Source organism: Podarcis pityusensis (genome assembly GCF_964106645.2).
Source record: "Podarcis pityusensis genome assembly, chromosome: 1".
NCBI lineage: Eukaryota > Metazoa > Chordata > Lepidosauria > Squamata > Lacertidae > Podarcis > Podarcis pityusensis.
In genome coordinates this window covers 60,797,773-60,821,434 of record NC_138028.1, presented here as the reverse complement: position 1 = coordinate 60,821,434, position 23,662 = coordinate 60,797,773, and the positions used below count along the sequence as shown (strand labels likewise).

Below are 23,662 nucleotides of genomic sequence, written 5' to 3'. Positions count from 1 at the left end.
CAAGATTTACCTTTTCTTAACAAAAATAATGGATAGAATTACACTTTGTATTATGATTTCCAAAGAAAGATTTACATGAAATGAACTTCACACATCCCAGGCTGTATATATTCACACTCCATTGCTGAGAATCCAAGTATTTGGTACAGTTTCCATCATATTATTTGCTGAAGTTATCCATGAAGAGTTTTCAGGACCAGTTTTTAAGCCATTTCTTTCTCTCTTTTCCATCAAACCCAAGGAAAAAGTGGAAGCTATAAACCAGTGTAGGAGAGCAGTGATAGACTGGATGAAGGCCTCCTTTTGGAGGAAGGGTAAGATACACGTTTAAGAAATAACGATGACAGTAATAACTAATCCAAACGACATGGGGGTCTTGTTGATTGAGAAGACAGATTACTGCCTAGAAAAGTATGCCACCTGCACACTTTTCTAGGCAGTAAGAAACTGACTACAGTTGCTTATGCTATGGTAGCACACACATTAGCTTACTATAACATGCTTTGTGTATGGCTACCTCTGAAGATTGCTCAGAAATGACAACTGGTCCAGAATGCAGCATTAGGGTGTTATTAGGGATGGGCCACTCTGAGCGTGTTAATTCAATTTTGCACTGACTTCATTGACCCAATTCAAGGTGCTGGTTTTGACCTTTAAAGTCCTACATAGTCTGGAGCCAAGATGCCTGAAGCACTGCTTCTTCCTATCCGAGCCTGCCCAAACGTAAGCTCTCCAGAGGCCCTGCTGTATGCTCTTCCACCACATTATTTTGTATGATGTCACTGTGTTACCCACTGAAATGAAAGCTAGAAATCCTTCAATAGAAAGAGAGCACGCTAGAGAATACTACATTATTGGCAGTGCTGTTTTTCTAGAAAAAGAGGTGCTGGAACTCACCATGAGCACCTCCCTCATTCTCTCAGAATAGCAATGACGCCCACCTGAGAGGTGCCGGAACTGAGTTCCAGTGAGTTCTGGCTGGGAAAAAAAGCCCTGGTTATCAGTAAGCACCGTTCCTCATATCAACTCTCAACTCTCTTGTGGCTACTCTGCTCCCAAAATTTATATTATAAGGTGCTTGAGACAGTTTAGAGAGCTTATGCATGTACACAGATGGCACTGCATAAATAATAAATGGTTTTACTTTTTTAAATGATTCCATTTGGGTGCCACTTGATTTATACTAATGCTTTCTAAATTTTGTGAATGCTAATAAATAATATATTTAGCTCACTATCTGAGTAGTTAAGACAATTAGTGTGGGCCAGTGGACTGGGGTGAAAACAACAATCCACATGGGTCCACTCTCTGGTGACTTGGAATTTCAAATCCTAATGTCCTGTGGAAATTATGATGATGTTGAATAGATTCCAAGGAGATTGGAACTGAAATCTAGTGAAAGTTAAGAGTGACCAAGTCTCATTGAAAAGAAGGATACTTAAGTTAGCCATGTTCACTGGTTTCAATATTCCATAATTATGACTAGCTTTGGCTAGATTAGAACATAATAAAACAATGTCCCCTTCTGAATTTTAGATCTGACACATTTGTTTTAATTTTTTCATATGGCCTACTGTTAAAACCTCACTGTCTCAAGTTTTAAAAATGAAGTTTAAAAATGAAGGGGGTGGGGATCTTTATATGACTACTTCTCATTTCAGTCCAGCATAGATGACAAGGCAATAGAGCATTAGCTACAACAACAAACAATTTAGAACAAATGTGCAAAACATTCCCCCATACACATAGATATATGTCATAAATGCATGTAGTACCTTAACAACATTTGAAAAAGAAATAGACTTCCAAAAGGGAATCACACTGAAAAAAGCATATACTCCAGATCTTTGACCTCTATTCCTTCTTCAAACATTTCAGGTGAATACTCTTCCAGGATTTAGAGCAATTTTTCTACCCTTGGCTTTCCTTTGATGAGGGCATTCTTATGTCTTTATTACAACTGCTTCCACAAGATTAAGTTTTGCTTTTTAAGTTATTTGATTGTGCAATGACCCATTTATCATTTTAAGCTAATTATAATAGTAATCAAATTCTACGCTTCAGGGAATAGGTAGACAAGCTCATTTCATGTTGTTGAATAATTGTACAATTGGCTTGGCACATATCCTTTCAAATGTGTTCCACCAATTAGGTATAGGTTACAATTCTCAAAAAGTCAAATAACTTAGCGACCTCAGACCTGCTCCCAAGCTACTTAGTTTGAAAATCTATGCATATTCACTTGTAAGCCCCCATGAATTCAAGCAAATAAAAATATGGTTGGAATTAACATGATTTTTCTCATAAATGTAAGCCAACTGCTTTATTCCATATGCAATTTCTTCTGATCATCCCAAGACACAGGGTCACATTAAGAAAAAGGTGTATGGCCTAAGTAACAGTGGATCATTGTTACGTGGCACTTTATATGACCACGTCAATCTGAAAAAAATTCTATCATGTTAATAGAGCTTATCGGGCGCACTTTGAGTTTACATGTACATGTCACTTTTCTTGAAAAACATGCCTGTGATCAGTTAGGAGACATCCAGAGAGCATAAGTGGGTGGCTTTTATGTGTGAGCTGGCTCTTAAGATGCCAATGGGATGGGGAACCATTGTTGTATGTGGTCCACTGTCTTCAGATTCAGCCTGATTCATTGACTTCACTTCAGTATAGCAATTGGGGGGGGGGGTTGGGGGGGTTAAAGGGAGCTTTCTCCTAACCTCATTTATTATCTGAGGAGGAGGTACAGGGAGAGAGAGAAAGGAGGGACAAAATGGACAGTGAGTATGTGTGTGAGAGAGATCAAGGATTTGAATGAGTATGTGTGTACACACGCACATTAACTGATGGGGTGGGATAAAGAATGTGGGCGGGGGATTAAAAATGTAAAAGGAAGCCAAAAGTGCATACTCATCTGTGGTCAGGAACAGAAATTGGCCTGGTGAATATGACTGGCATTCATTTACATCATTACTGTATTTAAGGCCACGCATTATAGGCAATTAACAACTTTTTAGACATTGTTTTGCCATTTCTTTTACACTGAGATTAAAGTAAGTTGAAAATAGTTACATGTATTATTTGGCAGAAGGTGAACTGCAGTGGAACAGAAACAGTGCTGATTGTGACAAATACAGGTTAGAACAGAAATCACTGCCTTCTTACATCCCTAGGTGGGAGTAACAAAGAAAGAGTGTGTGGTGGCTCTGCCCATGTATGAGAAACGGTATGGGGTGACATTAACGTTTACTTAAGATTATCATCATTTCATTATCTCTTTAAATCACCACCATCCCATGTCTCCCTCCATCTCTCTCTCTTAAGATCATCACCTGTCACCCTGCCATTCTCTAAGAGAGAACGGGGTAGTGAGGAGCTTAAGGTATACAGAGTATGGGGCAGCTCTGGGCCCACCCTTCACCAAAACACTGCCCTGAGTTATGTGGTGCTCAGTGGGGAAAGGGTCTCCTACATTTGCCATAGACTCCATGTAGTATTGATGTTACTTTAGAAGTATTAAAAAAGCACTATTTTTAATTTGCAGTTGTCTGTAAATTTGTTTGCACTTGTATCCAGAACTATTTAGCTATTTATTTAGGCAGCAGAATGATCAAAACAGGCAGGAGAGCAACAATAGTCTTCACTAACACTACTAAGTAGGGCTGCCACATTTAATTTATCTGTTAAGATTGATTTAAAAGATTTTTAATTAATTAAAAATATGTAACATATCTGTGGAAAAAAATACTAGTTTAGTAAAAGTGCCAAAGTGCGAAGCTTTAAGGTTGTAAATCAATCAAAATCCCTGGAGAAAAAGAAGTTGAAATAAGCATATAGGCACAAGGCACTATGTTGCACTAATATGTTGCCCCTGAATTGCAATAGGTGAGCACAGAAATAATTAAACAGAGGCCAGCAGAATTGAATTTATTTTTCTCAGAATAAGATCATTTCATGGCTGCTCTCGCATATATTCTAAGTAACACAAATGACTCTACATGCATGTATTTTGTACTCAATAAGCTGCTCCCAAGTACAGAAAGAAAGAAGCCTTAGTAAAGTTGAGAGCCCTGTTGCTACAATTCTACATACAGCAGACCTGATAAATTTATACTTATCAGCATCTTTCTGGAACTTAATAAAACTGAATTCTAGAGGTGTCTCAGAGTCCCACAGCAATGCATGAGAAATGTCTGATTTTTGCATCTGAGGAAACAGAACTCCTTCCATCCCCTTTACGCAAAATTGTCTCAAGTCCAGTCTTGGGGCTAGACAGGAAGAGATGGAAAATATGCTAATTGAAGAGCCTCCTGAAGGTGCTACTGAAAGATATTATAAGCCTCTTTTATATAAATAGTAAATGTAAAGGTTAGCAGAGCTACATTATTAATAAAATGTTTTCCGCACTTCAACCTCCTCCAACACACACACAAACACGGAAGTTGAAGTAAAAGGGGCTTGCTTCTGAACAGACATGCATAGAATTTCACTGCAAAGTACTCATTTGAGCACAGTAAGTGACTTCTGATTGCCACCAAGGTCAATTTAAAAACCACACAACCTAATTTAACATATAGTGATTAAAAATTATGTTATTCAAAAATGTTTAACCATATGCTTTTTTTAAAAACTCTTTTTCATTTTCAAAGGTTAAGGACATAGAGGCATAGGGAGCTACTTTATACTGAGTCAAGCCCAGGACTTTTTTTTCAGCTGGAACTCAGTTTCAGCACTTCTCAGGTGGGCACCATTGCCATTCTAAGAGAATGGGGGGGGGGTGTTCATGGTGAGTTCCGGCACCTCTTTTTCTAGAAAAATAGCACTGAGCCAGACCATCAGTCCATCTAGTTGAATACTTCCTACACTGACTGACAATGATTCCCCAGGATTTCAGACAGCTCTACCTGGAGACACGGCCATGCAAACCTGGCAAGAGGTCCAGGCCAGATGGGAAATGTAGGCTGCATTTCAATAATCTTTACCAAAAGTTCCCCTTTGCTTCTACCATGGGGAGCTTGGAGTAGCCCCCCCCCCCAAAGTCACAGGCCCATTCCAATTGGCCCATCTGCCCCCCCCCCTTTCTGACTTGCCTGGAGGTGCTGGGGATTGGCCCTCAAAGCAAAGCAACAGCCCATGTTAGTAATCCAAGAAACTGAGTAGCAGCAAAAAAAAATCAACCATTTTTATTTGACACCCAATGGAAAAAAATGAACAATCACATCTGTGACTCCAAGTTACATAATCATAATCTATGATAGTACAGTAAATTTCACCAAGGATGGGGGGGGGGGAATAACAAAAGCACAATTAAGCTGCAATCAAGAAATTGTTCCACCGTTATATAGTCTTTGATGACTACACTATAAACAACAACAAAAATGTTAACTGCAACAATAATTACATATGAATTCATCATGACTGTGGATGGTCAGGGAAATAAGCAGCTTTCAAGGAGAAAGATAATTTTTGGCAGCTGTGCTGTTTGAGGCTTAAAGACATGGGAAGGGAGTAGGAATAGGAAAATTCAGGAAGAAACCCACAAGGCCACAATACAGCACTTGTGGGCTTAGCTTTGCACTGGTGGCATTGTTTGGGTTGTAACTCTAACTTTAATGTGAACATTAAATATAAACTTTTTTAAAAAATAAAAATGTTACCATCAGAACTCAGTATTGCTCAAATACTGTTTTTTTGTTTTTAATAATGGGGAGAAGGGATGTTATTTAAATGGGTTTATATAATGTAGGAAGTTATACATGTTACGATATTGAATCAATGCAGCCGCGAGCTGCTGGTAGCTTGAAAACAAAACATAATGGGAATGTTGGGACTGTTCCGTGGGAAACAGAGGGACAGTCAATTCACAGTGCAGAGGGCACCGGAATTAGCTCAGAGTGTAATATGAGCTGTACAGTAAGTACAGGAGGAGTTTGTCTCTCGACTGCTGGAGCTTGAAGAGAGCAGTCATGATTTTTGTAACGCTGCAAAGACAGAAATAAAGGAATGTAAATACGTTTCTGTCTATCTCTCTCCCCTGCCCGGGGGGGGGGGCAGGAAAGGGGGGGGTGTTCTTCTCACGCTGAGAAGGATCGCCTATCGCGACCTAGCCTGGATCCTGCCGGGAATGCAGACAGGGAGGTCAACAGGAGATCAAGCCGGGTGCCTGGAGAGTGGCCAGTTTCTCCTGATAAAGGCTTGATTCCCAACATATGGTAGCACGGAGCCGATGGTTTTGATCCATGAAAGCAACAAGAGAGGTTGATGGATCGTACTTCATCCTCTGCAAGGAGATAAAGAAAGAATGTGGTAGCGGGTGGATGGAAGCTACAAGGACGGCTGAGCACCGGAGGAGGTGTTTTTGCTGAGCAACGGATTCCCTCAAGGTATGGTGATTTTATGGCTGTGAGAGTGAACGCGAATTGAATGAAGCATTCTTCGGTTCACTGAGTGTCTGCTTTTGGATGAAACCAGCACTGAAAGAGAGCCACATATTTCGCATTCCTGAGTCTTGATAAGCCTGGAATGTCCAGTTGCTAAGCAACGAAACGTCAGTAAAGTGGAAAGTTACTAGCCAACAACGGAAGAGGGGCTGGGACTGTGAGAGGCTGGTAAACAGCGTTTGTTTTGTCTATTATCTCACTGCTCTTGGAGGGACTTTCAAAACAGCCTGCGTTTAGCTGCCAAGTGAGGCAGTAAACAGCCAATAGACTCTTGGAATTTTACAGGCTCGAGAGTGAGAGCTGAGGCTTGGATTCAAAATGGATGCCAGGAAGGGGGGAGGCTTATCTTACCCACCTCCACTGACTAATGACAATTATTCCTCATGGTCTGTAAAGATGAAAGCCCTGCTTCAGAATCAGAGGATTTTTGGGGTGATTGATAACCCCATCCCTGCAGCACCAATGCCAGGTTGGAATTCACAGAATGTGAGAGCCAGGACGGCCATAATTCTGTGTATCTCAGATGATCAACTCGTGCATATTCAGGATTTGGAATACGCGCGTGAGATTTGGCAAACGCTGCGTAGAATACATCAAAGAGATGCTGGTTCTTCAGCGTTGCTGCATTTTGAAAAACTGACCAATCTGAGGCTAGCGCCTGATGGAGATGTACAAGCGCATCTGACAGAGATGAAATTCTTACGCCAGCAGAAGGCAGAACGCAATTTCCCTCTACAGGAAGAGATATTCTGCTTCATGATTATTAACAGCCTAAATCGGACTTATAAAACGGTTGCAAGTCAGCTTAGTTCTCTACCTGCCGCAGATCTTTCGACGGAGAGAATTTGTGCCGTGATTCTCAATGAGAAAGACAGACTTGCTGCAATAGATGTCAAAGACAGGGGGAGAGAAGCTCGGAGTTCTGACACCCCCACTGCTATTGCTAGTGAAGAACAGGCTGTTGCTTTAAACGTTGTCCGTTGTTTCAATTGTGGACAGACTGGGCATCTTCAGCGGAATTGTAAGAAGCCACGTCAACAGAAAGGAGCTAGGGGAAGCTCTGCAAAGCCTGAGGTGTCAGGCAAAAGTCGTACCAAGTCCCAAGTGGAACCAGCTATGGCTTTGATGTCACTAAAAGCCACACCAGAAGTGGAAAACGCTTTTATTTTGGACACTGGAGCGACGCAACACATGACGTCGCGGCGAGATCTGTTTTCAACGTTTAAGAAGCAAAGCTTCACTGTGAAACAGGCCAATGGCCAGGAGCTGGAAGCGACCGGGTTTGGAACTGTGTATCTTGAGAGTCTGAACTTGACTATAAACAATGTGTATCTGGTTCCTGATTTAAAGTTCAATCTGCTGAGTGTTTCGCAGATCACAAAGAAAGGTCTGACTCTGTCCTATGATAGAGAAAGCTGCAAAATCTTCAAAGATGGAGAGCTATATCTTTCTGCCAGAGAGAAAGATGGACTGCATTTGTTGACTTTTGAGCAAAGTGATTGCATAAGTTGTAATGCATCTGAGTCTAACATGATTTCTCGCAGGTGTGTCGAAAAACGTCCAGAAGACGACGCAAGTAACCAAAGCTTTTCAGCGAGTGTATGCTGATGTGATTGGTCCTCTAGCACCGTCTAGAGGCAATGCAAGATATTATCTTGTGTGTATGGATTATGTCTCTCATTATGTGTGGGTATATATATTGGAAAACCACAAGAAGCCTTAGAAAGGTTTAAAGAGTTTTGTGACAAGGTTAAGAATGTTCATAATGCTAACATTGATTGTCTTTTCACAGATGAAAAGCCAGTTTTTCTTTTACAGGATTTTCAGGATTTCCTGGATAAGAAAGGGATAAGGCACAAGACTGCTGTTTCAGCAGAAGCATGGAACAGAAGTGTGCAAGTGAACAAAGAATTGCAAAATGGCATGAAGGCGCAATTGCTGAGTTCACATTTGCCACATGAGTATTGGGCGGAATCGTTAATGTGTTTTTGTTACAGTTGGATGAGAAAGGTTTCAAAAGGTTTGGGAAGTTCTCCTTTTGAAAAGCTATTCCACAGAAAACCTTCTGTTGCCCATTTTAAGGTTTTTGGGTCTCATGTGAAATCTGATGCTCCAGGTGGAGTAAAGAATGCTAGAGGCATTTTTGTGGGTTATGAAAAGGGTCTCTACAGAGTAATTTTGTCTGAATCTGGTCAGGTGATTCTCACAAAATTTCTAGAGAGTGCTCCTGAACAGGAGAGAGTAATTGTTCACACATTTCCCACTGAGGACGATTCAGATGATGATGATGATTTTACTGATTACAGTGGTACTGAGAATGACAGTGATAGCTCCAAGAGCTCAGTTGACACAGTCATTGAGAGGAAATCTCACACAATGGCTAGACCTTCACAGGTGAAGGATGAACCACTGTTTACTATTGGAACTGGTTCTCCAAAGAGTCCTGAGACTGAACCAGTAAGCAGAGAGGATCAGCACCTTATACGCAGGTCCGAGAGAGTTACAAAGGGCGTACCACCCAAGAGGTATTCAAAAGAGTTTGCTAACTCAGCTGTAGCATGTGTTACTATTGTTGACAACTCAAGACAGGTTAACGGAGTGTCTAAGTCAGAGACAAAGACACAACAGGGAGTTGCTAAGCGTAACACTACATTCCCTAGCCAAGGTAATGCAGATGCACTCATTCCTTGGAAGTCAGACAACCAGAGAGGTACACTGGGGAAACCAGTGGCGGGTAGTTCCAAGGGTGGAACTGAAACAACAGGGGAGTGTTTTATATATATAACAACTATTTGTTTTCTTCTCTGGATCATGCTTTGCTCGCAGCGCACATTGATTCATATGGGGGAGTATGTTACGATATTGAATCAATGCAGCCGCGAGCTGCTGGTAGCTTGAAAACAAAACATAATGGGAATGTTGGGACTGTTCTGTGGGAAACAGAGGGACAGTCAATTCACAGTGCAGAGGGCACCGGAATTAGCTCAGAGTGTAATATGAGCTGTACAGTAAGTACAGGAAGAGTTTGTCTCTCGACTGCTGGAGCTTGAAGAGAGCAGTCATGATTTTTGTAACGCTGCAAAGACAGAAATAAAGGAATGTAAATACGTTTCTGTCTATCTCTTTCCCCTGCCCGGGGGGGGGCAGGAAAGAGGGGGGGTGTTCTTCTCATGCTGAGAAGGATCGCCTATCGCGACCTAGCCTGGATCCTGCCGGGAATGCAGACAGGGAGGTCAACAGGAGATCAAGCCGGGTGCCTGGAGAGTGGCCAGTTTCTCCTGATAAAGGCTTGATTCCCAACAATACATGCTTCACAGACTGTATCTATACAAATTGGAAAAAAAGTATATTAACTTCCCTGATTTCAAAACGCTCTACAATATCCCCAAGGAGCTTTGATGTCTGACTAATATTAAAGGTCTTTTATGAACTCCAGTTAATGCATAAAAGGCAACCAAGACAACACCATAAGCCTTACAGTAGGCCTTTCAGATCCAAATCAAACATTCTTTTAAGGAAGACACAATAACTATTAACAATGCCTGCCAACATCCTACTTACCTTTGCAGACACTGCAGCACTGATTCTCTGGGAGGATGTAATCTTTTTCCGAGCAGTTCAATGGAGGACAGGTCTCCGTTACTTTTACTAAAATTCCATTCTGGAAATAACAATGTTTTAAAGAGTTACACTGATGAAAATTCCACAGTTGCTTCTACTTTCTATAATCTGTAATCAGAGACTGACATAAACAAAGGCTGCATACATCCGAGACATTTAAAGCACATTCTTCTTCAAAAGAATCCTGGGAACTGTAGCTTGTTAACGGTGCTGGGAACTGCAAGTCTACGGGGTAAACTACAGTTTCCAGGATTGGATGGGGTTACACAGTAAGGTGTGTATACAGCCAGACTATGACAAAGAAAAGTAAGAATGGTACTGGTCTGATCAGCAAGGACCTTGTTGTACTCAACAATGCCCAACATGCCCAGGCTAACTATCTATTCTCTTTGCAGAACGTTGTTGCCTTAGTATCAAACTGGTGTGGAAGTTTTGATGAGTGAAAGATTAAGCATACCAATTTGAGAGAGAACTGTTTTCCCTCTAAAGTTCAGTAATACCTGGTTGTCATGAGATGTTCACAAAAGAAAAGCATGGGAAACGCATTGACAGCAGACACCCATGATATTTCCATGCAAAATGGGCAAGGAAACAAAAAGGAAGGCAGCTCTGAAAACTAGCTCTATGATTTCCACAGCTTGGAAGCAATTAAAAGGCTATTCATGCCTTCACTAGTCAAAAGCAGAAAACACGTAATAATGATGGGTTGCCCACAATATTGTCTACTATGGTACAATTGATACTTTGTTCTACAGCAACTGAAATGAAAACCTGACTTACCAAGTTACTTCAAAAACGCATTGCTACTCTAGGCTCGCAGGCTGAGAATCAGTTAAGCACAAGGAACCATTGTTATCCTTACCTCTTCCTCACTTACAGCAAATACACATGAGTCGTTTGCATATGATAGATAGATATGCCAAGGGCAATACCAACACAGCAAATAAAATGGCAGCTGCTGTGCCAGTATTGAAGCAATGGCAGGGTTAGATACTTCATATACTATGTGATAAAATCACAATTAGCGCTAAAATGAAGATCAGATACTCTTATCACCAGAACACAGTAGCTCATATCTGGTTTTCTGCTAAGCCTAGAGGCTTTTTGGAGTTTCTTATAATTCCTTTCTGCACATTTGCCCTGATTTGTGCCAGGGACTCAGCAGCTGCCCTCCATGCCTAGTCAGCAGCCGAGAGACAGATCTCTCCTGTTTCCTGAACCTCACAGTACCCCAGGAAGAAAGCTAACAAATAGCAGCCCAGCAAACAAAGCAGAGACCCTCTGGGTGCCATGGAGGATCCATATATTATTGTTTTGAGAAGGAACAAAGATGAGAATGTGATGCAGATGAAAACTCTTCTAGATGTCTGATTTTGTAGCCCTTTCAGGCTACTGTTGCTGTTCACTCTTATCATGAAGGTATGGGCTATAGGAACAAGTATGCTAGGTTCCCCTGCCCTGTGGTCATTCTCATGGCCCTCCATGAATTGCTTTGTGAGTGAAGGAATGACCGTCGGGTGTGGCGCACACTTCCACCCACCGGGCGTGCAGCACACTTCCACCTGCAGACAAGCCACAGCTGTCTGAACATCATGCCCTCTATCTAACCTTTGCTCTCTTAGTAGTCTGCCATGCCCTGTCTGTGACCTTTGTCTCCTTCGATTAAACATTGTTCAGGGGGAAAGTGACGCGGTGGAAACAGGTGCCAAAATAACTTTGTTCTACCCCCCAATCTCGCGACTGGAAGATGTGTAAAGGGCACCGTCCAAAATGTATCTGACTGGTTTTGCACATTGCGCTAATAAAAAGAGCCTCGGCAGAGCTAGCTAGGAGCTTGCTTATGCACAGCTCACCTGATGACCAACACCTGTCTCGTGTCCTTCACTTCAGTGAGAAGCAGGGATCCTCCTGAATATCTGAAAATTCTCCACATATTTAGATACTTGATGTTCACATTTCACATCAACCCTCCAAGGAAAGCTAGTGCACTTACTACTGAACCACCAGCATCAAAACATTGAAGAGGACAGTGTCAAAGCAGTAATATATTTCAGTTATTAAAAAAAATCACAGTAAAAGTTATTGTTTAAGCTGAACTGAAAAAGTAAAATGTAGTATGAAATTGCTTTAATTAACCACATGGGGCTGGTTCCCATGGTCTGAAATATCATCCACTGCTGTCAAGAAAACCCTCTTGAGCTCAATTCAGGATTGGGCTCTGAAAACCAAGCTATTTTCCCCAAAGACAGAGAAAATCACTTGGTTTTTCTGGCCTCATTTCTGAGCACAACAGGACTTCTGAGTATCCCCTTCCCGCAGCATTTAAAATTATTTAAAATTATTAAATGTTTTATAACCCAAGCTGGAGAAGATTACTTTTGTTTCAGATACAGACTAGCACTATTAGCTAGGCAAATTTACATTTCTCATTCTTTCTGTAAGCTCAATAAGATATTCCCCACTTTATGAATGGCCTTGTTCTATTATGTCCCTCTTTGAACACCATGTCAAGGAGCAGAACCTGCTCAGTATTGATAATCACCTTCTTTACTGCTCATCCAGGTGAGATTTGTCAAGCCCCAAAACTCTATGCTTTTAAATGCTTGGTGAAGAACCTAGTTAAAGGCTTTTAGCTGACTTAAAAATAATAATTTGTTGCTCCCCCACTTTGCAGTGCATTTTCCTGTCACTTTCCCACCTGAAAAAGTATTCTTTTTTTGTGGATCTGTTGTGCTATCGCACCAGAACACTTTAATCCTACTCTAGTTGTGCAAAGCTAAATTTCTGGTATGCGCTTGAATCCCTTTCACAATAGTGACAGCCTGCAAGCACGGAAAGTAAAAATGTATTAGAATTTATGACTCAATCTAAAAATGTGTTTTTTTTTTTGTCAAAAGCATTTGATGCAGAGAAAGTAATATTGCACACACTTTGCTGTACCATCCAGGGCATGCAATAAAGGAGATACCACACGTTTAAAAGTGAAAGAGTGAACAATTGCAATGTAAGTCCTACAGCAGTCATAATGCTTGAGACTGCAGTCTTAGAAGGTTAAAAAACTTACACGACATTCTTTGCAGTTCTTGGTTAAAATCCTCTGACCTTCTGCCAACACTTTTCCTCCATAGATACATTTGGCTAGAATTTTCAAAATAAATAAAAGCATCAGTATTTAGTAGTAAGTGCAGATAAATTATACAGTTTGGTACAAACAATATTGCTTTAAGTCAATCTAGATGCAATGTGGTAAATATGATGTACTCATTTTGCTTTCAGTAGCAGCCAGTGTTAATTGCTCACATTTATTTTGACAATAATGGTAAATTCATTACAAAAACTATTATCTTGAACCATTTCACAACTCACTCTGATAAACTAGGCTACTTAGTGACCTGAAGTAATAGGAGAAGCAGAACAGATATTGAACTCGATTCATTAACAGAATTAGTCATGGCAGTGACATTCTGTGGAGCAGGCACAGTACATTTGTATTAAGATATGCCTGTATGGGCAAAGTATTGACAACCTGGATGGACTTACTGTATCACAATATATAGATTCTGATTTATCTACACCATATCAAGACAGGTGAAAACAGAACTGTGTCCCTGTGTAACTGGAGCAGTGTCTCAAGTGAGCCACAGGTATTCATTAACTATCATAATTGATTAGATCACTGCTGGAAATACAGGGCTAACAAACACATGGAAAAAGGAAGACACCATAGAAAGATCTACACTGATGACTATCTGTAACATTAAAATTAGATTCTGGGGCATATGGATCTAACTTTTCTTTGCTGATTGCCTTTTAGAAACTTTTACAAATGAACTAAAACTCAAATATTGTATTTCTTAAAAGGTAAAGGTAAAGGACCCTTGACAGTTAAGTCCAGTCGTGAATGACTTTGGGGTTGCGGCGCTCATCTCGCTTTACTGGCCGAGGGAGCCGACATTTGTCCACAGACAATTTTTCCAGGTCATGTGGCCAGCATGACTAAGCTGCTTCTGGCGATACCAGAGCAGTGCACGGAAACGCCGTTTACCTTCCTGCCGGAGCGGTACCTATTTATCTACTTGCACTAGACATGCTTTCGAACTGATAGGTTGGCAGGAGCTGGGACCAAGCAACGGGAGCTCACCCCGTCCCGGGGATTTGAACCGCCGACCTTCCGATCGGCAAGCCCTAGGCTCAGTGGTTTAGACCACAGCGCCACCCATGTCCCATTGTATTTATTACATACTTTTAATTCCAGAAAAGAATGCATATATACAACAGACATTAAAATTGTCTGTTATGCTATCCTTTCCCAAGCAGAGGCCCCTTGAGCCATGCCAGATATATCTCCATGAATGAGGAAATATAATTCCTTTAAGGATAGGTAAATAATAAAAAAATTCTCAGTTCAGGGAGAAAAAGCTGGAACAACTCAAAAGGCCTCTGTTTGCACAATATGGGTTGGACTACTGTAAAAAAAGTCAGTCATGCCAGATATAGCTCCATGATACCTGCCTTCTGAGGAACTACAGATGTGTATTTTGGTATAGTAGTACTGGTGCCAGAGACAAAAATATATATAGTGTGACCAAAGTACAGATCTCTACTCAAGATGACAGGTACTCAATTCTTAAACAGACCCTCAGTATTCTTGAGATTATGGGTACTTTCAAGCAAGTATCATTTCTGGCAATGGAATGAATATTAGCTCCAAAATCTTTGTTTGGTTAGAAAAGAAATTGGCTTAGTCACTGTTACTTCACGGGGTACATATGTAATAAGGTGCCCAGTGCTCCAAATTATTAAAGCTAGAAAAACTAAATTCCCCCAGGTTGTGTCATTAATACAGATAAATGAAAGCATCAAATATGTTGTTGTTGTTGTTACAATTATGTAATTTATTATCTGCCCTCCACCCTAAGGTCCCAGGGCAGGGTACATTAAAACACATTACAATACAATATTAAAAGCAGTTTAAAATAACTTACAATTTATACCCAAATTTTGCTTCCTAATAGCACAATGTATTACAAACTCTAGTTATGACTTCCTGGCACATTTGCATTACTGTAGCCATAATAAAAAAGAATGTCCTCTTTAACTCCAGTAAAAGAGGAATAGTAAATAACATTGCTCTTTAAATCATTTCCCCTTCAAGAACCGCAAACACTGCAGAATGGGACAAAACCTTACTTTTCAACCTTTCAAATTATATCTATAATTTTCCTTGGTAACAGTCATGCAACTAGGTCTGAGGTAAAAAATGAGAGATAGGAAAGGTGGTAATAGGCCTAGGGCAAGCAGAGGAACTAGAAATATTACACCAAACTGAAATTTTATCCTCAGCAGTTGCACTTTACTTCTACAAATTCTCCCCATATACTGTCCATCAACTTCTATATGTTACACCACAGGGTATGCTAGCAACAAAGGGTGTGTGTGTAAATCCTATAAAATATCTTCTTTGAAATCCATCTATACCACCACATTTTGACAATCAAAGTTTCACTTATGTGATTTCATCACTATTCTAGTTGAATGTTACTTTTTTGATGTAGGTTGCCTATTTTAAAGTTATGTTTTATTATCACATTTTTGTATTGCATTAGATTGTTATAAGATGTACATTTTTTGTTTCTTCAGCTTGTAAACCGCCTTGAGTATTGTAAGATAGAAAGACGGTATACAAATTAAAAATGAAGATGATGATGATCTTTGAAGAATACAGCATGTCAAGAGTATATAATGATGACCTGCCTCCCAGCTAGACACAGAAGAAGAAGAAGAAGAGTTTGGATTTGATATCCCGCTTTATCACTACCCAAAGGAGTCTCAAAGAGGCTAACATTCTCCTTTCCCTTCCTCCCCCACAACAAACACTCTGTGAGGTGAGTGGGGCTGAGAGACTTCAAAGAAGTGTGACTAGCCCAAGGTCACCCAGCAGCTGCATGTGGAGGAGCAGAGACGTGAACCTGGTTCCCCAGATTATGAGTCTATCGCTCTTAACCACTACACCACACTGGCTCTCATAGCATGCAGCCCAAAAGGTTTAACAAACTACACTTTTCAGATTGTTCAACTGGCAACTGTTGGTTAGCAGGTAAATAGGGCAACATTGATAATGGAATAAAGTACCAAATATTTAACATCCCTAGCTGGGGTGCAGCCTTATCAAAGTGACAAAACTATATCATGCACGATGAGGAAATTCTCTGGACTAACATCAACAAGCAGAAGTCTGTAATACCTTCAGTGTATTGCTCCCATTATATATGATTCTGTATTTAGGCCGTTCCACCATGATGCCATAGAATTTGTTTCAGAAGACCTGTCAACATGGGTATGATACGATTCAATAGCAGATAGTGTGGTTAGGCAGTGATGCTCACCTGATCTCCCATTATCTGTTGCTGCTGCTTACCAGGAATGAGGGTAGGAACACTCAACAGATTGGCTCTGATGGTACATTTGCATGGCACCAGGCTCTTCACTGTCACACCCTCTATCCAGCAGCAGCAAATCAGCAGAAGGCTAGATGAGCACCAACACCCAACAGTACGCTACTGATGTGATTAAGTCATACCCTTCTATGTTAATATATAGATATAGTTGTGTCTCTTAGCCTATCATGTTTTTAAACAATTGGTTTTATTGAGACTCCCTATTTTCTGTTTGGAACTTTGCATATTGTCTTACTCATCTGTTGACTGTAATAAACACCTGACTAACTTTTGTGTGGTAAATGTGGCATTTTTTGCAGCTACGGCTTGTAAATCATCATCTTAGAAAATATAAAACCTAGATTTTGTCTTTCCGATGGGCACAGGGCTGGTGGAGGTATTTTTCAGCTTCAAATGCGACAGCCTATATAACAAGGCTGGATGTAGACTAAAAGGGAAGAAAAATCTGAATAATAGTCAGACTTTGCCAGAAAGTCAGTTTTGATCTCAAAAAGCATGTTCTGTACTGGAGGGATTAACTAAAGATAACTGAGAAAAAAGAATCCTCCTGCATTTTTCAGGTAAGAAATGCTAGTTGCTTTAACTCATTTAAAAAAAAAATAAAATAGCTAATTATCTGCTCAATAAGCCCTAAGGAAAGACAATTACAGTTGATCATACTGTCAATGACTGTATGGACAAAGGGCAGAGAAATCAATCCACACAGTATCATCAGTACAGACAGCTTCAGTGTCTGGAACAACATGGACCCCAAAAACCGTCCCAAGTATATCATTCTGTCAAGATTTGCAATCAATTTTAATCAATGTTTACATCTATTTCTTTTAACAGATTTCCAAGTACACCAACAAGTTGAGATGGGTGTCAACCAAAAAAACACAAAAGAGTAGGTTTGTTCATTCATTCATATTTTAATTAGAGGACATGAAACAAAAGAAAAGATTATTGTGACTATATGGTTAAATTCAGTTCTAATGCTAAACCATGGTCTCCTTCTGGGCCCCCGTGTTCCCTCTCCCCTTGCCTCCTGAACAGAAAGAGTTCAGAAGCCTTTGCCCCCCTTTCAACATGGCTTATCACTTCATCAGAACCAGGAATCATAGTTTAACGCTAACCATGGTTAGTTTCAACAAACTAGCTTCACAACCCATGATCTGACGTTGGCTTATTTTGAAACATACTATTAATCATGTTTAACCGCAATCCCTGATTCAGATGAAATGACTGGTGGAAGAACCTGGGAGATGGCCAGGCTTATTCACATTGCACAAAGCCATAGTTTACCGTCCCTTTCAAACATTACCCTTCTGTGGCCTGAATCATGTGTAAAAGTAAAATTTTACTAATTATGAATTTTAAGTCCATTACATGGTATGAGCATATTTTTTAACTCCAGGATGCCTCTCTCCCAGAAAATGCAAGGCAGAGTCAAATTTCAAATTACTTCCCAGGGAGTAGGGGCTTCCCGAATTGAAGTGACATCACTCCACAACTTTACTACAAAACTAACAACAACAACAAATAGCATGTAAAATCAGTATGACTGAGAAAAAGAAGAGAGCACAATACCTATACTTACACTTGCACAATTTGCAGCACTGGCCTGTTAAATGGACCGGAAGGCGGTCTGGCGAACAGTTCAATGGTGGGCAGGCCATTCGCCGGCACTCCACTACTCCACTCTGTAAAATAATAGAAAAATAGGATTAAAACACCTGTATACAGAAGGGTTAGCCAACATGGTGCTCTCTAGATGTTGTGGACTACAACTCCCCTCATCTTTGGCAATTGACAACGCTGGCTAGAGCTGATGGGAGCTAGAAGTTTGAAAAGCTCTGCAGGGTACCACATTGGCTATCTTTGGTATAAAGTAATGTATATTTTAGGGGGCGGGAAACATTCTGAACTTGTGGAAAAAATAATTAGCTTAGATATGAATATTTGGATAAGCTATACTGCAACTACAATTTCACCATTCTGAAGCAACCATAATCATATCCAGCTGCTACCTATGTGAACATCTATTAAATTTCAGATATAAATTATTTCCCTTATTCCACCAATCACTAAGTGGGTTAGACAATAGAAGCCATCTACCCATTTTTACAAATACAAAATAACACCTTCACAGTCTCTGTCAATCATCTTCATTTTAACAAACAGTTTTCTATTTTCTTGGGCAAACAAAACCTCTCTTCTGATAGTTATCAAATAATTTCAACAGTACAAGATTTACATACTAATCAACTTTTGTTCCTCTGATGTTGAAACTAATAAATACCACGAACACAATATACATGTTGTTGTCATGCAAAATGCAACTCGTGCATACAATTAAGATAACGTCTCATTTCCCACAAACTTCAGTAATACAATTCTAAATTGTACACAGGAAAACCAAAATGTTCAGTAAAAAACATAGCCATCTAAATACAGGAAAGAAACTGCTTTTAGGCAGGTATCATTTTTGATTCCCTCCCCATACTCTGTACATAATGCTATGCATAATACCAATAACTAACCCTCCAAGTTGACATTATGTACTCAACAAACTTATACTGAATTGTAATGAGTCATCTTACCCCCATATATAAGTTAGAAGTTTCTTACTTTGCAAGTACAATTCCTGCAGTGATCATCTTCAACCCATGAGTCTTTGTCTCGATAGATCACTCCATTTACTTGACAAGTCTTCTCACAGTGACAGTTTTCCAACTGACTAAGCCTCATTTCTGCATAATTTAGCTATAAATGAAAGTTACTTGATTTAATTCCTGGAATTCATGCACATGGGTTCATACAAAGGAAAATAAAAGCACAGCTTAGTGATTTTCAGAGGAATTAGGTTTTATCATACTGACAAAATCACATGAAAACAGCATGACTTTAAGCTGGTATAAATCAGCCCAGATCCATAGATGGTAATCGCATATGCTTTGCTAGTGTATTTAGTTCAGTCCAAATTAAAGAAACCTCTGTATATGGGATGAGGATCTCAGGGCAATTGTCTAATCTGTTAACCGGCAATCAAAGTAACACCATGTCTGCAACACATAATTATTAACTTTTTAAATAATAACTATTATGTCTATAAATAACAACCTATCCATTTAGAACTTTAGTGTCCAATTCTTGGCTCTCTATTCTGGAAAATGTTAAGAACTGGAAAAGTTCAAAATGCTATGATCTGTATTCCAAATCCACTAGTCAAACCCGTAACTTGAAGCTCATAGATGTAGCTCTTTCCCTGGTTCCCATCTGGCTTCCTGGAATTTATCAATATGCAGGATATGCAGCAGAATAAGGTTTGAATAGAATGCCATGGAGAGATGGACTGGGGAAGTCCCAAGGGAAGTGACTTGTAACGGATAATACATGATATATAAAATTATGCATGTCATGAAGTAAATGGATAGCAAAAAGTTTTTCGCCCTCTCTTATACTGCTGGAACTCCAGGGCATACAATGCAGCTGAATGTTCGAAGATTTAGCACAGACAAAATGAAGCACCTTTTCATACAGCATATAGTGACTAAAGAATTCGCTCCATCAAGCTGCAGTAATGGTAACTGACTCAGATGGCATTAAAAGAAGATTAGACAAATTCATGGAGAATAAGGTTTTCAATGGCTACTAGGGATGATGGCTATGTTCCACTGCCAGAGGCAGTATGCTGCTGAAAAGCAGTTGCTGAGAATTGCAAGCAGTGTTCTCAGGTCCTGTTTGTGGGTTTTGCATAGGTATTTGAGAACGGGAAATTGGACTAGATGGGACTCTGGCCTGATCCATTGCTTTTCTAATGTTAAAACACTTCCCCACCCCTTCCTGCCTGAAGCATATTATTCAGGCTAACACTGCATTCATTCACAACATACCACACATCCAACAGTAAATATACTCCTGATAGGAGCCATAATTCAGACCAGACGCATGGCCTTTCCACTTCCAGCATATGTTTTGAACATTTACAGCACGTAAAGGGACATAATGGGTATTATATAGAAAGGGTATTTTGTGCAAGAAGGTTGCACACTGCATAAGCAGCTTGGCCTCTGGATAAATATAGAAAGAGCACACTGCTAACACCTGTGCTCTCAGAACCATTACAAGTATTCTAGAAATACTTCCATAATTCCAGAAATAAATGAAACAACACCTACCCCTATAAAAGCAAACGCAAGGATAAAGTCCAGCACACTTTTGCTTTCAATTAGAAGGTTTGTCCGGGATGTTGGTAGGGGAAAATTTTGGTGGATTTTGGATATGTTGCTTAGCTAACTTTTAATAATGTTTTGAAATAATAAATATTTGTGTTCGTATTATGTATGTTATATTTTATCTATATTGGAGGCTCATGGTTGCTGGGTTGTCACTGGCTATAACCCAATGGTGCATGTAGGACACTGTGGGTTCTTTGCGTGTAGCAGATTATGCTTTCTGTCATGTAGGATAGAATAGTTTTGCAGGTGAATTAATTGAATTAATTGTCAAAAGGAGAGGTGGTAGTCATTAGGACATGAAGCATTAGAAAAAACAAGATAATTCATGGAGGAAAAGACTTATCATGTATTTGATCTCATGTTTGGAAACCAATTACATTTGAAACTGAACAGCAGATACTTCTGTTGCAGATGCAGGATTCGTACATGGGACAACAGGCTTGGCCAACTCTTCGGTCTCTGTCTTCCTACTTGCCATGGTGGCAAGGGGAGGTGCAGTGCAAATTCCATAGTAATCAATCATAGTAGTCTTCCTTATTGAAATAATTTGATCCCAAACACTCCAGGAGCAAAGTAGCAATCTTTACGCCTTTAATCAGATTGAGTACTCAATTGTTGAAAGACCAAATCTATGTCAATAAAAGTAATCTGAGGCTATTTGTACTTATGGGTATAGAAAGAGGGGCTTCTTCACCATTTTTATATTCTTAAAAAGAGAAAAGGTCTACTTAAAGGGGGTAAAAGGGGCATTTAAGGGTGAAAGAGAGCAGGCAAACCACATAATTTCATCATTAAATACATAATCTAGTAGCAATGTACAAGAGTGATTTGTTTTGTGCCAGGACTTCAATGTCACATCTCAGCCTTGAAAAATAACCAGCAAATATCAAAAAATGAGACACTGAGCATGAGACACTCATCATAAAGTCACAACAACCTGATCACACAGGTGTGCAATTAGGGACGAAGGCTTCAAGCTTAGACATGACAACTGATATGCGTTATTTTAGAACTGAACCACTAAGTTTCTATTTAGCAATAAATAAAATGAGCAATTTTGCATTCTGCTTGCTTTTCTCTGACAATTAAACAAACAAGCATGACATGTTCTCACTGGTCTATGAATGCAACAAAATACTAAATTTATGTACTGCAAAAGGCAATGAAACAGCAGTTCTTGGGAATATGGAATAAGAAGGTAAAGAGCATTCCACTTGTAGGGGCGCTTGTAACCTTCAGAATGTTAATTATGTATTATCTAGAATAAAAAAATATCAGCAAGAAAAATATAATTAACTGCAGCAAGGGCAAGTCACTCAATGCACTATGTAATTGGCACCTACTAAGACCACCAGCATGTCTCAGAATAATTATCTCACTTTCCAGAAGTAAAATGAACTGAAATTTAATATTTTTCTTTCTCCAAGTGATCAAGTCCAAAGCATGCTGATTAAGACAGTAGAATTAAAACATGAAGATGGAAGATCAGAAAGGAAAGCATAAAAAGTATGGGGACATTAAACAGGGGTATACTCGGGGGGGGGGGGGAATCACTGTAGAATGTACTGCCTTGTGCAGTTTTCATATAAACCAAAACCAAAAATAAATAAACAATACAATGGCACTTTTAAGTTCCATTAATTTAAAAAGGTCAAAAGTGCATGCTTACTCAGAAGTAAGTTTCATTTTGTTCAACAGGACTTACTCCGAGCAAAGGCATTATAGGACTGCAGCCTATAAGCACCGGTCCACTGAAATCAGCAGGGCTTAAGAGGGCTTATCTTTGGCTGATTTATGCTCCAGATTTCAAACCATAAGCTTTGCAAAGATTTGAAACAGACAGTGGCCATGATTGCATGTCCTGCTAACCAGCGGTGAGCAGGAAGAAGCCATAGCAAACCTTGGGTACACAACTGGGGGGACTTCAGAGGCTTTTAGTTTGACTTTCATTTAAAATAGGCTTGTCAACGTCATCTAGACCAGGGATCATACTTTATGCCTGGTTAGTTTAAACAACCTAGATTTGTGGCGTATGGTTTAAAGTTGATTTGGTTTTGACCCTGGCCACAGTTATGAACCATGATCTCTGATCCATATGACACAACAAGCGGGCTTTAATACAGTGGTTCTCAAACCATGTGGTGCACCAGGAGAGGAGGGCAAGTGTGGCGGGAAGATTCAAGAACAATCAAATAAACATTTAAACATTTCAGTGTAGTGTAGTGTGTGTGTGTGTATGCGCAGAATATGGATAGATATCTTTTCTAAATGAGAGCAAGAACATCAAGTACGATTGAGGACAATCCTAGCTGTGATCCAGAATCGCTGTTTGAACAGAGTACAGTGGTACCTCAGGTTAAGAACTTAATTCGTTCTGGAGGTCCGTTCTTAACCTGAAACTGTTCTTAACCTGAAGCACCACTTTAGCTAATGGGGCCTCCCGCTGCTGCCACGTCGCCGCCGTGCGATTTCTGTTCTCACCCTGAAGCAAAGTTCTTAACCCGAGGTACTATTTCTGGGTTAGCAGAGTGTAACCTGAAGTGTCTGTAACCCAAGATACCACTGTATGGGAGAAGACTCATTTATAATTTTTATTCTGGAAGTGTGGCCTAGATAAAACTGGTTTAAGAGAAAGAGGGGGAGGAGGAAGGAATGATGAAGTCATCCTAGCCTTATGTGAAGTTAATGGGAGCGCACTTACATTTGAGGTTTGTTCCTGCTCATGCATTGCTAAACTATGGTTTAGAAATGATGTAAAAACAGAGCCAGTATGTATACACAATGTTTTGTTTTATAATTGGCATTTTAATGCTATGAAAATGTGTTATTATAAACAAGATAAGCACATGGAACAAGAACACGTGAAGGCAGCTCAGAAACAAAATAGGATTTAGACAGCGTCTGATGAGCAGCCACT

The 23,662-nt window shown here is 39.9% G+C and overlaps 1 protein-coding gene across 4 annotated transcripts in view; it reads right to left on the bottom strand.

Moving 5' to 3' along the window:
* Positions 1 to 23,662, bottom strand: part of NELL1 (neural EGFL like 1) — a 391,785-nt gene that overhangs the window by 245,689 nt on the left and 122,434 nt on the right. For all 4 annotated transcript variants that reach the window (XM_080983235.1, XM_080983238.1, XM_080983236.1 and 1 more), the window contains exons 8-11: positions 19,136 to 19,270; positions 18,105 to 18,207; positions 13,132 to 13,205; positions 10,008 to 10,107 (exon numbers count right to left, since the gene is read on the bottom strand). In XM_080983235.1, coding sequence (XP_080839361.1) covers positions 10,008 to 10,107; positions 13,132 to 13,205; positions 18,105 to 18,207; positions 19,136 to 19,270 — 412 coding nt within the window. The remainder of the gene's footprint in view (positions 1 to 10,007; positions 10,108 to 13,131; positions 13,206 to 18,104; positions 18,208 to 19,135; positions 19,271 to 23,662) is intronic.